This window comes from Larimichthys crocea, chromosome XII (genome assembly GCF_000972845.2).
Source record: "Larimichthys crocea isolate SSNF chromosome XII, L_crocea_2.0, whole genome shotgun sequence".
Taxonomy (NCBI): Eukaryota; Metazoa; Chordata; class Actinopteri; family Sciaenidae; genus Larimichthys; species Larimichthys crocea.
The window spans coordinates 11,738,422-11,754,022 of NC_040022.1; the positions used below are offsets into that span (position 1 = coordinate 11,738,422).

General features: G+C 38.5%; 2 protein-coding genes across 2 annotated transcripts; both read left to right on the top strand.

The window, feature by feature from the left end:
• The first annotated feature begins 720 nt into the window (after positions 1–720).
• Positions 721–2,999, top strand: LOC104936850 (cornifelin homolog B). Its single transcript, XM_019266103.2, has 4 exons — positions 721–1,209; positions 1,931–2,034; positions 2,422–2,576; positions 2,717–2,999. Exons 2-4 carry the CDS (start codon positions 1,932–1,934, stop codon positions 2,837–2,839), a joined length of 381 nt encoding a protein of 126 aa, XP_019121648.1. The 5' UTR covers positions 721–1,209; position 1,931; the 3' UTR covers positions 2,840–2,999.
• A 951-nt stretch (positions 3,000–3,950) lies between these two features.
• nhp2 (NHP2 ribonucleoprotein homolog (yeast)) lies at positions 3,951–7,721 on the top strand. The gene is made up of 4 exons (XM_010752948.3): positions 3,951–4,255; positions 6,155–6,224; positions 6,331–6,436; positions 6,854–7,721. Exons 1-4 carry the CDS (start codon positions 4,078–4,080, stop codon positions 6,977–6,979), a joined length of 480 nt encoding a protein of 159 aa, XP_010751250.2. The 5' UTR covers positions 3,951–4,077; the 3' UTR covers positions 6,980–7,721.
• The last annotated feature ends 7,880 nt before the right edge of the window (positions 7,722–15,601 follow it).

Consider the following 15,601-nt stretch of genomic DNA (forward strand, 5'->3'; position numbering starts at 1 on the left):
GACGCTCACATGAAAGGGGGAAAAGCACACACGCTATGCTGCTAGTCAGGAATCAACAGTCCCCTGCGGAATGTTCGCACTACAGGCACTAAACGCAAGTGCAAGGCAGCTGTGCCTTTCCTATCCTCGGTAATATCTTCGCGGTAATGGTCTTATTTTTTATTCTCAAAGGTCTTAAAAGGGTCTTAAAAGCATTTATTTCCTGTCAGAAATGTGCAGAGACCCTGTTCTTCGCGAGCCGCGGCAGAACCTCGTAAATTTCAACAGAGCCCTGCGCACCAGACAGAAAACCGGGCCTTGAATCAACGTAATAAACTTCCGCCCCCTTTCAAATAAAACACTACTCAGTTCATGTAGCTTTTTACAACTTCACATCACTACGGTCATGACCGGTGGCACCAGGTGATCAGATCGATCAAGGGTCTCACAGAGACTAATTGTTGAGTGGAACAACACACAATCATTTTGACACAACAGATGCTTTTATAATCTCCTCCACGTCGGGAGAGCAACAGCAGCTGTTTGTTGTTGTTGTTTTTTTACACTGTTTATCGCGGGGTCTCGGGTATGCCACCGGAGATGAGTTGATGCCGGGCAAAGTACCGTTCTGTTCGTTCCGCGTCGGTGTGAGTCCTCTGTTGCCAGCAGTTCCAAATTTGATTCAGTATCGCCCGCTCTGGCCCCAGGGATGCATTGGTTGCCACAAGATGATTTCTCAGCAGGTGTGTCGCTGACTGGGGAGAATCTGTTAATGAACTTACAGTGGGCTTCTGCTTGGGGCGATGCTTTCTTCGGACAGTCACCCAGCCTCCTGCTTAGCAGCTGAAGCTACATTGGGTTTGCCTGTGCCAGCTAATGTCAGTTTTACCTGTGCTGAAAACCAAACAATGCTCTCAAATCATAAACAAAGCGATCAAAATGATATATACTGTCAAGCAGTCAGTAAACAATACACCAAAAAATAGAAAACACATTGTTCAAAACATATAGTTCTGTTTTTGTTTTGTTAAACTGTTTTTGTTTATTTATTAAATTACATTTTACACAGCGTCCCAACTTTTTTGGAATCAGGGTTGTGAAATAAAAGTACCTTTGTTGTTGTGACAGCAGGAAGTGTGACGACACTTTTCGTAAAATAAGATGAAATCTGGTCAGACAGGTCAGGTAGGGTTAGGGCACGGCAGACTCTCAGTCAGACACACGCACAAGGTAAGACTGGGATCTTTTTCATTTGTGTTCAGTTTTAATCTATAGTGACATTTCTAATCAAGATCACAGATTAACTAATATATTGTACTTTTTCTGGTACTACATTTATCTGACAGCTGGCTAAAACATGATGTAAAACATGATGCTTTGTTCTGTAAACAAAATAACCCCAATCTCATAAAGACATTTTAACCTATAATTGAATTTGACCTCTTATTGACTTAAATGTGTAGTGGGATTTCAATATTTCAACCTGTTTTCAGTGTCTTATTTGTCTTTTTCTTTCGAGTTTCAGACTCTTAATAAAAGAATGTTTTTAAGGAAGTTCATTTAACTCTAAAAACAGTTTAATTTGGTTTATGTTTTAGGACTCAAATGTATAGATTAGGATAGATTAGTAGTAGTGCAGCCTACTATAACTATATCTGTTAAACAAATGTAGTGAAGTAAAAAGTACAATATTACCCATTGACTCATCGTACTCTGCCTCTGATTGGCCAGTTGTTTGAATATCCGGGTAAACTGGTGCTAACATTGATTTTAACAAACTTGTGAACTAAATTTGAGAGAAATAAACTTTTAATGTGCCGAGAAGTCTTAAAATAGTTTGACAGTTGTTCAAATAGTTTATAAAATTGTATCTTTTTGTGTGTTTGCTCACGCACAGTACATGTGTGGTTGTGCTGCAGATGTGAAATGTTTGACTGTGTTTGTGTTTGAGGATGAGCCAGCCTGTGTGGACGCAGCCTCAGACTCAGGTTTTTACCTCTAATGATGCTGAATGGTCTTCTGGGATCTGTGACTGCTGTGACGACATGAAAGAATGTACGGTAACTTTATCATCAAATATAAATGTATATATCAAACACTAACAGAAACAATTAACAGAGTTTCCTAACTCTGAAATGAAGAATGGCTGCTGACACCAACTGCTGTCGTGTGTTACAGGTTGTCGTGTGTTGCAGCTTGTTGTTTGTTGTGTGTTGTGTGTTGCAGGTTGCTGTGTGTTACAGGATGTTGTGTGTTGTGTATTGCAGGTTGTTGTGTGTTACAGCTTGTTGTGTGTTACAGCTTGTTGTGTGTTGCAGGTTGTTGTGTGTTGTGTGTTACAGCTTGTTGTGTGTTACAGCTTGTTGTGTGTTGTCTGTTGCAGGTTGTTGTGTGTTACAGGTTGCGGGTTTGTTACAGGATGTTGTGTGTTGTGTGTTGCAGGTTGTTGTGTGTTTTGGTGTTGTCCCTGTTTCGCCTGTAAAACCTCGAAGGCGTTGGGTCAGTGTCTCTGTCTTCCCCTGCTGGATGTCTGCGGTTGTGCCCGTCCGATCACCATGTCCATGAGAGTGTCTGTACGTCATCGCTACGGCATTAGAGTGAGGACTAATGAAAACTAATTATTTCTGCTGTCACTGATTGTGTTTCCTGTTCAGAGATGTCAAAGATTATAAAACTGTTTATTTTAATCATTTAAGTGTCAATAATTGATCAATATTTGACATGCTCGCGTGTTCAGGGCAGTTTGTGCAACGACTGTGTGTGCGCCACCTGCTGTCTGCCCTGCGTCTGGTGTCAGATCTCACGAGAGACGAAGATGAGGAAACTACCCACCATGCTGAGTGACATCATCCACCGCTGATGACATCATCGCTGTGACATCACTGCTCCCAAATGTGCAAACACCAATAATCAAAGTGTAGCCTGTTACTAAGTTTACATGTTTACTAAAGTGTTTGTATTTTTCTATGATAGTCAGTCAACATGTTTGTTTTTATGCTTTTGGATTTATTTATTTTGTGTATTTAGTATTTTTTCACCCAACACATAGTACTACTGTAATATTTGTGCACTAAATACTTTATTTATTATACGTATTTATCTTGTTACTCAATAAAGTACTTACTAAAAATAACCTTGTTCACTGAGAGCCTTTCTTAAAGGTTTCATATGTAAGACTCTTAGCTGCCTTTAACAGCTTGTGGACTGATTTATATGTGAAGGACAAATAGTTCTCATCAAAATACTGTTTAGGGTGAATAACATCAGCTATTTCATTCAGACTCGCGTTGATCTGGCCAGTAAATTGTCCGCTTTGCTGTCTGCAGATTACTTCACCAGCTGCTGATGCATGTGCTTGATTTCATTCAGCAACTGTTCTGCTTATGATCGGGTGACATGGTGTTCCTCAGGCCAGTGTTATTAGAAATACCAAGTAATTTTTTAATGAAAACTGGTGACTTTTCTGGATGCTATGGAAGCAGCAAGTGGTCATGCATTCATACATTTAATTTCATCTGTTTTCTTGTAATGGATTTCTTTTTAGTTAATTTTATTTGTTTTCATATACATATTGTTGTGGAGAAATTGCTGAAGTCAAAGGTCAATAGTGAGGTCAGGAAGGAAGAAAGTGTTCAGGAGCCTCTGATGTCTTATGCTGTATTATTTATTGACGCTTGGCCAAGGAGAATTAGAGACACTCTCAAAGTTCATCAGAAAATTCCATAACACATATTTGATTTGTTATCTTGACAAAACAAATTAAATTAACTTTTTTTTATTATGAAACAACGGAGGAAATAAAATATATGAATGCGTGACTGCATAGGGATTAAAAACACATTCTAAATTGACAAAAAAAATAAATAAGTAAAGCAAAGACGGGATATATAAGGGAATAACTAATAACTTAAAACAATGAAGCAGGATGTCTGCTTTTATTTTGAAAGGTCAGGCTGTTGTTTCCCTCCGGTCCGCTGGGGGCATCAGACAAACAGACAAACAGACGAAGAAGAAACTCAAACACGTGTGGTGGAGTGCGTGTTGATCAGAAAAACATTTTCCAACAGTTTTAATATCGATCATTTAGTTTGATCGGAGATGACGAAGACGAAGAAGGAGAAGGTGTCCGCGGACGCAGAGGAGGCCGCTCCGGCCGCCGAGGGAGCCGAGAAGTGTGAGAAGTCTTACCAGGAGCTGATCGCCAACGTGAACCCGATCGCTCAGCCGCTGGCCTCCAAGAAACTCAGCAAGAAACTCTACAAATGCGTCAAAAAGGGTAAAAACAACAACAACTGTGTGTCTGTTTACATGTTCACGAGGCCATATCCTGTTTAAATCTGCAGATTTCAAAGTGTCCTCGTGTTTTTGTATTGTTTATTTGCACTTTACAGACACATCATATAAAAAATCTAAATCATTTGATTCTTCTGATTTAATTCTGCAACTTTTAGTCTCATTTTCTCCGTGTAAACAGACACTTGAATGGGGATATTTGCTCATTCGTGTTTGGCAGCAGGTCCATATATTAAATAACCTTATAATGCCATTCGTATCATATTCGATACATGAGTTTCTGAGACTTCTATCTCATCAACATGTTCAATACATGCCTTAATAACCTGTTGTATGTGATCTGATACATGTGTTCTGCCCCTTGGTGGACTATCATGCCACTACAGGCAGCTCAAGTTTTGTTTTGGTCATTTCCAACATTGTTTCCGCCGTAAAAAGTGTTACGTGAAAAAGAAAAAAGAGGAAAAACTTCAAAACATGTTCTATAATTTCAAAACTGGACTTGGTCTAAAATTAACGTGAGCAAAAAGTTGCCAAAAGCAACCACTGTGTCAAATGCGATACAAAAGATATCTCAAAAACATGATGTAGGAAGAAAAAAAAGTGGATTTTGTTATTGGGGTTAATAAACATCTCAGCTACAAAAAAATCTGAATTTTCTGGCTGTTTTTTGATGGGTTAGGTCTGTTACAGTTTTATGATTTACTGTTTTAAAAAAATAAGGTCAGTTTTGTTGCTCATCTGTGCTGAATTTCTTCCCTCTGTCTGTATAATCACCTGAAAATAACAATGTTTGTTTTATCCGTTTATATCCACAGTGGGAGCAGGTCATGTTAAAACGTCGTGTTTCTACAGTAGCCCAGAACAAACAAACTAAACACTGACACGGGACAGGGCTTTTTAAGTGTCGTAGGCGAGGATGATGTGAGGAGATTGCAATGCAGCGATTACACCACTAGATGCAACTAAATCCTACACACTGAACCTTTTTTTAAAAACCTCAAGATTTGAACACATTGTTGCCTGTCAGCTGACTTTACAAACATTACACAGTATTTAATGAAACATTGTACAAATTGTTGGACTCTATGAATAATCAACACGCATCCTGTTTATGAAATCTGCATTGCTGAATATTTCTTAGCCGTCATGTCCAATCGAATGGCTTGAGTGCATCTGTGTCTCAGGTTTTATCCGATGAGTGACCCGAGTCACCCGTTAGTTTTTGAAGCGCTGTAACTGCTTCTTCCGCCTCCAGGCAAATTTAAAAATCAGCAAAGATGTGAATCACTTGCGGACCTGAGGTGGGCCGAATGATGCCTTGGTGCTCAAATAAGCCTCAGTCTGTAACTGCACCTACATGTCAGTCAAAGTGGTCGTGCTGTTACATAACTTTAGATCTTAATATAATTTGAATAGTTAAGTTCTATATAAATTTAAACTCAGTACAGTTGTCATGAATGGGGAAATTAGCTATAGAGACCAAAACTGTTTTTTGTACCAGGCTGTAAACATGTTTATTTCTGCTGTGAAGTTGGACATTTTAACATGGGGACTTATGGAGACTGACTCACTTCACTTCTTGAGCCAGCCTTAGGCAGCCGCTCTGGGTGTTGCAGTTTTTAGCACTTACCACATTTGCTTCATTTCCCATCACCAGTGTTTGGTTTGTCCCATCTGTGTTGCTGTTGAAGAGGACCCGCTCCATCTGTAGATATAAAAGGCTCATTGTGAGCTTACATAAACATTACAGTTGTCACTTTCAGGTGATTATAAACTAGTGAAAACAGTTATGATTGTGATATTCTATAAACATCACACACTGGACCTTTTTAAATTATTTTCAGCAGGATGAATCAAAATGTCTTTTCTGTCCCTGCAGCTGCCAAAGTGAAGAACATCCGACGAGGAGTGAAAGAAGTCCAGAAGTTTATCAACAAAGGAGAGAAAGGGTGAGTCTGCCATGTTTGTATCTTTTCCCTCATCTGTTTCAGGCTGAGAAAACTTTTAAAAGCATCACGATCATGTGTGGTGCGTTTGTTGATCGTGTCTCTGCAGGATCGTGGTGTTGGCTGGCGACACGCTGCCTATCGACGTCTACTGTCACCTGCCGGTCATGTGCGAGGACAGAAGCCTGCCGTACGCCTACATCCCCTCTAAAGTGGTGAGTCTGTCAACACCGTGAGACAAAAAAAAAACATCACAACGTGTCAGTTTGAGTCTGAGAAGCAAAAAACATTCATAGCCTACTGGTGTTCCCACAATGTCGTTTCTATCGCATCTACTGGTGTCAAGACAGGAAGGGAGTAGTGAAGTAACAACACCCGCCGCTTTGCTTTATTTGATTGGCTTGATAAATTAGTACATGCCTCCGAGTCACCGACTTTTTATGGTTTATCAGGACATGACAAACTCTAAAACACCTTAAACAACCCTTTTTTTTTTTTTTAAATGTTACTGTTGGTCCAGATACTGGAGAGCCGTGTGCTTTTGTTGGCCGTGTTTGTGTCACATGATTTCATGAACTTTTCAAAGTGTTGTCATCTTTGGTTTTAAAAAACGTCTCCTGGTCTGGTTTCAGGATCTCGGATCGTCTGCGGGCTCCAAGAGGCCGACCTGCGTCATCCTGATCAAACCTCATGAGGACTATCAGGAGGCCTACGACGAGTGTGTGGAGGAGGTGTCCGGCCTGCCCAAACCACTCTGAGTCATCAGCCAATCAGCGAGCAGCTCCGAGGTCTATGCCTTTGATTAGATAACACAGCTCTTTTTTTTAAAGGAGCAGTCTGCAATATTAGGAAATCCTCTTGTTTCTCGTCATCAACAACAACAACAAAAAAAAACCTCTACGTCTCTTCCAAACAATAAGAGCTGCAGCTAACAGGCTAGCAGTTTCCCCCCGCCTCCAGTGTTTATGCTAAGCTAGGCCAAAGCTGGCGTGGACCCCCTGACTCTGAAGGAGACGGAGGACAAGAAGATGTTTTCGTTCAAAGTGTGTAAATGAACAGGAGGTTTCACTTCCTTCAGTTATCATCGCTGCAGGTCGATCGATCATTATCAAACGATTTGTTCAACAAAATACAGAAATGAATAATGTTATATAAAATAAACGGCAGAGTTGCATCTTCTGTTGGTTTTGATGTGATCAAACTGATCAGATTTATTAAAGTGAACTGTAGAGTTTTACGACAACATAAATCTGCACAGTTTGATCATCAAAAGTTTGTTTTGCTTCGACTGTAATTTGATTTATTCCATTTTTTTCACCAAATCTTAACTCAGATATTTTTGAGTTCTAAAGATTTTCTGTGTTTCTGCTGTTTAATGTTCAGTTTTAATAAAAGAGACTGTTTCTCAGCTGACGTTTCTTATGAATATTTGTTAGATTTTACAAATTCTGACTTTGTTAACTCTGGTTTTGTTTTTTATTAAAAGAAATGTGAACTGACTCTGGTGTCTGAAGTGTCTTTCTCTATTTAACACCTGAAAACTCATTAAAGGTCAACTATTTTAAACCTTGTTAAACTTGTCAAAATATTTTTCTCTGTTACTATCAGTTGCATTAAGTGACTGCACATGTGGAGAACAAATTTTAAGTTTAAATAATTCAGTTAAAAGTTTTTATTTATTACAGAGATCAGTGTGAATACGTTTACAATTCTCAGCCAATGTAACAGCTGGACATTTGTTTATAAGCAAGCAAATAAAAACTGTCCAATAAAAATAGATTTATTGGGTTTAAAACTTTAAATTGAGCATTTAATAGTAAAACAATTAAAAATAGAACTTTTTATTCATTGTCACATTAATTAGCATTAATTTAGAGTTTTGATGAAATAACAGACCTTTAAAATGTTTCTGGTTTTAAGATGACAAACTTTAGTCTTTATATTTATTTTTTATTATATCTAGATTATAAATTATACTATATTTTTTTCATTATATTTTACCTTATCTTACATTTCTCCCTACACAGTAAACAAAACTGTTTTTACATTAATATTAATAAATACCTTATAACCTTTTCAAATATTACAATAATAGGATATTAGTACTGTTGATGTCTGTAGAAACTGCCAAGCTGTGACATGCCATTAAATATTTTACTGCACAATATATTACAACATTTTTTACAGTGTGATACCTTTGCATTCATTTATAGTTTAATAAATATCTTTTTAGATTTATGATGATTAAATGATTCTGGAAATATTTTATCCTTAAGGTCGAAGTTTGAATGACTGTCTGTTTCCTGTCTCAGCCACATGGTGGCAGCGTTGTATCATCTTCTACAGCTGAACTTCCATCTGCGGTCGCATGGTGGCAGCATTATTCTCTGTCAGAAGGTTTAAAGAAGTTCATGAAGAAATTAATTGAGTGTGCCTGAAAGAGCACACTCTTTAAAACCTCTCGGGCTTATTCTTAGTCTTCCGTTTCTTCCGTGTTTTTTTCGGTTTATCTTCTGTTGTATGTTTATTAGTGAACAAGTCTCAAACCAATCCTGCAGCCAGAGGAAGCTTAAAGCTCTCATTAATAATTGAAACAATAATGATCGTCTATATTCACATTTTAATTCATATATTTTTGTATAGAAATGAAGAATTAAGAAAAAAATCCATATTCATGATTCTCAAGTTTTTCAGTGCGTTGTGGTTTTCCTAAAGTATGCGTGTCTGTTTTTGAGCCAATAAAACCACATCATGACAGTTAATGCCTTAATTACCATTAGACTTAATTACACTTTGATGTCCTCACAACCACCTGTTGACAGCAGCAGGTGATGTTTTATCAGTAAAATAATGTGAAAACAGCCAGCAGTTATAAATGTACTTTAGTTGACAGTAGAGCTGCCCTACAGGACACCATACAGAATATTAAAGGAAATCGTCTTTTTTTTACTTTAAAAATACATTTACATTTGAGGTTTTATGAGGCATTGGGAATTTATTAAAGCTCCAGATAAAAAGAGTAAATGTGCAGGAAGATAAAACATCAGTGGATTCAAACAAATTCCTGCAACCCTTTTTAGATTGTAATAGATTACATTTATTTTACTTACATATGTTTAATGTGTTTAATGTTGCCAGGGGTCCTTAAAGGGGGAACTGGTTGGTCAAAGCAGCGGTGGACTGTCTGATGGTAATGTTAAGTGTTAGTTAGTGTTATAGATACAGTGAACAACAAGACTGATATTGACTTTTTTATGTATTTAAAATCTGTTTTATCGACAGCAGTACATTTCTTAGCTTCATGCTGGTTCTCGTCTGCTTTGTCAAACTGGGGGCATATCGACAGCCTTCCACTGTAGGCAATACACTGACTATGGATGAGTACCTCATATAACCACACTTCAAATAACCAGAACTATCCCTTCAAAGGATTTCAAAGTCCCATGGGTCTTTGAGGGCCCCCAAAGCTTTCCAGTACTTCCTTAAGACAATTTAAGGTCATTTGAGGAGTTTTGGAGCATATTTCCAGAGCTATGTGTTAATTTATGAATCCCTTTGGGCGGTTATTGCCACATTGTTATCACACAAGACCTACAAGTAAGTAGTTGTTGGTTATAAGTGCCCAAAAGGTGAATTGACACATCGTAAGTTGTGCTGGACTTGGACCAGGCCGAGTCCCAACAAACTGACATCCCTACTTGTAGAAGATTAAGGTTGCAGAGGTGCTTATGCCCAAAGCAGCACCAGAAACACCCACAGGCTGGCTCAGGTGTTGTACAAAATATGAACCTAACTGAGACTCTAAAGGTGGGAGAGAGAGCCCCTTTTTCTGTTTGGCCCCTGGCCCTAAGAGAGTCTAAGTACACCACTGTGGTTTGTAGTTTGTGTAGTATTTGCTAAGGTTTTATTTATCTTGAAGTTAAAAATCTACCTGATTATTATGTGACAATAAAAGTCTGCAACATGACAAATAAAAATGTGATGAACTGTCAGAGCAGGTGTAGGTAAATGTTGAGCAGGAATCCTCCAGCCCAAGGACATAAAAAGAGGAAGGAGTAGGTTTTTCTAACAGATTCTTACTGAACATAGATTCCTCCTCCTCCTGTCTGTCCTGTTCAGACTCGTTGTCATAATCTCTTTCCTCTATGATGTTCATAAACTCCTGTCAATGCTGAGCCTGAGGAAATAGAAACTTTCCACTACTGACACACAGGCAGGATGAAAGTGCAACAATGATCCAGGAGAGAAAGTCAAGTAGGAGGTTTTAGGGGTTCTGGATTATTAGTTATTATTACTTATTTTGGTGTTCAGGGTACTAATCCTTCAGTGTTCCTTGATTTCAGACACTTTCAGGGTCCTTGAAGGATTTTAGCAGTCATTCAATAGGCGTTAGAGTTCCTCAAATGGGAATTTCTGGAAATCCTTTATCTGTCTTTAACACAGTTCCTCAAGGGGTTTCCAGGTGTCATGTAGGTGGTTCAACAGTTTTAATTTTAGGAGGTTTTAAAGTGTCAGGGGGCAACTGTTACTGTTTGATGATTTAGCCAACGACATGATTTTTGTAGGCTTCCAGTGTTGCCAGAGGATATCCAGAAAATGAATAACAAATATCCAGGCCAAGACTCCCTCTATGGGCCAATTAGGTTCATGATACATAAAAAAGACAAAAAAGACAAATTTCTGTAAACAGTTATCTGTATATGAATGAAGAGAACCTTTAAAAATGGGAATAAAAATCAGATAAAAAGACTTATTATCAGGCAGCCATTATGAGATTGTATTTAAGCCAGTGCAACCAAAGCCCACTCAAACGTGATTGGTCAATACTACTTGGAAACCAACACTTCCAGTACCAAAATCTGAGCCTCTTGCCAACAGATTCTGACTTCATATGCAGATATCTGTTTAAAGAGATTATATGAGGTTATACCATACAGTTCATGTAATATGTGAGCCTCTTAAAAGTGCTTTTTGAAGCCCAGAAGAGGCTCTAAGGAACCTGGCTGTGGTATTAAAAGAGGTTCCAGGTGGTTGTAGGTGTCATTGCTTGCTTATGAGGTTCCCAGTGTTACCACCTTTGAGGGAAGTTCAATGATAGTTGTAAGGGTTTTAGGAGGACGTATCAAGGTACATGGATGATGTTTCAAGGGTTCTTTAAAGGGTTTCTATAGACCTTGAGGTCCTGAAAGATGTTAAAGAGATACTTCAAAGGTTTTGTGGTTCTCTGAAGAGGCTCTGTGGGGTTTTTAAGGGTACCACAAGGCAATTTGTTTGGGGTGGTTCTGGTAGTCATTAAGGGGTTCTCTGTCTTACTAGACAGCATTGCAGAACCCGTAGGTTTAAAAGTTCTTGTAGCTGTTGAAGTTGTTCTTGAAAGGTCTATTGGTCCCTGATCTATGCTCATGCTGTCTACTGTGGTTTTAGGGGTCTTTGACAGGGATTTGGGATTCCTTGACAAGGTTTAAGTATTCCTTTAGGGTGTTCCCTGATTTCTTGGAGTGGTTCTGGCAGTCCAAGGTATTCTCAGGAAATTACAGGTGTGTTTGAGGTGACCATTCATGGCTCCTTTAAGTGGTTGTAGACGATATGCCTGTGTTTTCAGGTGTTTTAAATGTCTAATCATGTCAACAAAAACAGCTGTGAAATATAAAACAACCCAATCTGATTTTTTATTGACCCTGAACAGATGAGTTTCTCTGTGTCTTACCTGAATAGAGGAAATACTCCAGTTGAGCTGCCCTGATGGTCTCACCTGAGAGGACAAGCAGAGATGTATCAACAGACGGACGATGATTGTTGTTCAAGTCGGTCACATGGTTTCACTTTAACGGACGCTACAGGAAACATACGGGTTGTGTCTTCATTCAACCTGTCAGGATACCAGCATGACGAGCCAACCCTTAGCTCACATCAAACAGCATCTTAAGTCGTCATTCTGCTTGTATTTGTGAACGCAAACATTTTCAACAGTGAGGTGAGACATCAGTTTCTCTTTCTTCAAGGTACTTTATAGAAATTCGTGTTTTATCACTCAAAAAAAAATAATCAAAAACATGTTTAGAAAATTACTGAAACAAGCTGGATTTTGTATAAGACGCAGACGAAATTCAGGTGTTTTCTCCTGCAGGCCTCAGCACACATACACATTCTGCCATAGTGTGTGTGTGTGACGTTATGCAAATGTGAGGCAGCCAGCCGTCATTCTGGCGGTTAGTATGTCGACCACACACAGAGAGCTGTGAAGCTCTCTGCCAGCAGCTCTGTCAGACGTGCCCTTGAGCAAGACGACTCGGAGAAACCTGACATGTCTCATTCACAGGGGATTACATACACATCATCAACGCGGGAATAAAGTATGGCCCGTATAAAAACCATCAGTTACTAAAATGTTTAAACTTGTGTTATTGTATGTATAGCACTGGTCTGTTTATGAAACTTCAGGTGTTCAGTAAAAGTAGTATTACCACAGTGCAAATACTACTGTTATAAGTAAAAGTATAATAGGTCAATAAAACATAACATGAGTGGGCACTGTTTGCTTCCTGTCCGACCACCATATGAACCATAACCAGTACCATGGCAACAAAGATCCCCTAACTTAAAGAAGTACTTTTTTGAACCCAAACCAACATCTCTGTCTACCTCCAAACAGATGAATTTTTTCAACAGTGATGTGTAAAATGTTCGGGACGCCGCAGGAGGAGGTGGGGAATGAAATCTTCACTGAGTGACTCGGTAATTGAACTCTTAAATCTTTCAGGTTGTAATTTTGGTGAAACTACAGGAGCTGGTCTGTAATAGACATGGACATTGAGACATGGACAAAGACTCCTCGAGGGGGCGTCTGTGAGTTATGACAGACTCAAATCTGAACACACATTTTGATATATTCAGTGTGACTTTCACTTCCTGAGAATCATTCATTATATCTGGTGTCTGTCCAGAATAAATGTCCCCAGATCATTTTAACATTTCTTCTCAGAGTCATAACCAAGAGGAAATCTCTGTGGCTGTGAATGTGGAAGTGCCAAAAACTGCAGTTCCTCAATCGTCCACTCGAGGCTGGCTACAGAACGAGTCAATCTTCATTAGCCCCCATGTTAAAATGTCCAACTTCACAGCAGAAGTAAACATGTTTACAGCCTGGTACAAAAAACGGTTTTGGTCTCTATAGCTCATGTCCCGGTCATGAGAACTGTACTGAAGGCAAATTTTTATATAACTCACCTGTTAAAATTATATTAAGGCTTAAAGTTGTGCATAATTAACAGCATGACCACTTTGATTGACAGGTGGGTATATACATATATACGTATTTAGATTAACCAGGAAGGGGAAGAAGCAGGACTGTCAACATAGCAACTTTTCAGAAACCTAAAGGTAAGGTCACTCATGCACTGTCTATTCTTCTTCACATATTTTTAGATTCAGTGTGTTTACAATTTTCAGGGATTTTCTCTGATGTCCTACGCAAAAATAGACATCCATAAATCCACTAAAGAAATCACAGGGGGAAAAAAGCACTTCAGAACTATATTATCGTATATTAAGTTTTCTTCAGTAATCCAGTGATAGTTGTCTGTATATTCATGGGTACACTGCTATTTTTTGAATGGACACTATTATTTATACTAAATCTGAACAAATATAGAATACAAAGAGCAGAACCCGCCTGTAGCTGACTTTTCAGTCAATGCTGACATTTTTATTAATGAACCGATGAATCTGTCTGTCGACTTACACAGACATTATGCTTCACGTGAGACGTTTAAAGGTGCACAAACTGTTGTGTTGTTTTGAGTTTGAGGGAAACTGGATGAAGGTGGAAAACTTCTTATAGGGGCGGCCTGAGACATGCTGAGACAGGACCACTGAAACACACACACACACACACACACACACACACACACACAGATGTAATCTTACGTTATGGCAGTTATGGTGGTAACCATGGTAATAATAATAATAATAAACTGTCCTGCATTAATACAGTGGTACCCCGGTACACAACATATTTTGGATAAATAATTTAATCTAATAAGACATTTTTTTAAGAAACCCATAAATTCTTTAATTAAATTAATTTAAGAAATATAATTGAGTCAATTAAAGTAAAAATTCAGTTGTAACTTAAATAAATTAACTGTGACATTTCCAGGTCTTAAAGATGCATTAAAGAGGTGAAGTTTTAAACAATACTTTATATTAACACGGGTTCACAAGACTACTTGTATAGGACAGAGTTGTCTCCATTTCTGCAGTTATTTAGCTCTTTGTTTTGTTTTTGTGAAAAAGGGGCAGTATCAGATTTACAAAATCCTACACGGCACATAACATACATCTTGTTGTTAATGAAACATGTCAGTACATCCGGACTTTCAAATCACCTTCTGCATCTCTGATTTCCCACCATCTCTGAAGCTGGAGACAACTGGCTTCAGACAAGACTTTAGACAAGACAAACTTTAAATTAACCTGGACCAATGGTGGAATGTAACTGAGTACATTTACTAAGTATTGTACTTCAGTACATATTCCAGGTACTTGTACTTTACTTGTCTGGCAGCTATACAGTAGTTACTAGTATTTCTTCATGTGTTGAGAAAATTCTCCTTCTTCTTCAGCTAAATAACTCTTAAAAAACAATCTTGGATTACCTGGAAAAGTCGTTGTCACAAAGTAGAGACTAAGTTGGTTTTCTGACTTTCAACATCAGACACTGCTTCAAACATATGATGATCTTAAAGACCATGATGCAATGCTGTAGATTTATATACAACAGTTAAAATGAGCTCAACCTCAAAACACATTAATCCAAAAAGATCAGATAGAATAGGAAAACAGTGACAGGGAACATTGAGTACTTTTATTTTGATAATTGAAGTATATTATGATGATAATACTTTTACTTCATTGAGGTTTTGAATGGGTGTATTTGTTTTTTTGTACATTTATGCCTACAGACTCCACCTCAAGAGACAAAACACACAATAAAAGCTAAGCTTGACTTCACATTAGTATTAGTACTATAGCTGAAGTAAAATACTTCTTCCAGCACTGCTGGAGACTTTTATGTTTTCATGTGTTTTTGATGGTGGGTTTTCGTTCCACCCAGTTTGAGATTCAAATCCTGTGGTTTCATAAAAAACACTGTGATCGAACCGTCTGACAGCAGTGTGTGCGTTTTTGTGTGCGTGCATATGTGTGTGTGTGTGTGTGTGTGTGTGTGTGTGTGTGTGTGTGTGTGTGTGTGTGTGTGTGTGCGTGTGCGTGTGCGTGTGTGTGTGTCTGTTTTGCCACCATGCTCTCCATTGATGAGGCATGTGCCGGTAAACAGACGGCACACTTTCAGCCCTCCTCCTCCTCATGTTGTGTCATAA

What these genes read in the sequence shown, in the direction of transcription:
- LOC104936850 (XM_019266103.2), top strand. Translation starts at nt 1,932, where the DNA reads ATGAGCCAGCCTGTGTGGACGCAGCCTCAGACTCAGGTTTTTACCTCT. An exon ending in CTGTGACGACATGAAAGAAT is followed by an intron (nt 2,035 to 2,421) that starts GTACGGTAACTT and finishes TGTGTGTTGCAG; the next exon opens with GTTGTTGTGTGTTTTGGTGT. An exon ending in GTCATCGCTACGGCATTAGA is followed by an intron (nt 2,577 to 2,716) that starts GTGAGGACTAAT and finishes TCGCGTGTTCAG; the next exon opens with GGCAGTTTGTGCAACGACTG.
- nhp2 (XM_010752948.3), top strand. Translation starts at nt 4,078, where the DNA reads ATGACGAAGACGAAGAAGGAGAAGGTGTCCGCGGACGCAGAGGAGGCC. An exon ending in CTACAAATGCGTCAAAAAGG is followed by an intron (nt 4,256 to 6,154) that starts GTAAAAACAACA and finishes CTGTCCCTGCAG; the next exon opens with CTGCCAAAGTGAAGAACATC. An exon ending in CCTACATCCCCTCTAAAGTG is followed by an intron (nt 6,437 to 6,853) that starts GTGAGTCTGTCA and finishes GTCTGGTTTCAG; the next exon opens with GATCTCGGATCGTCTGCGGG.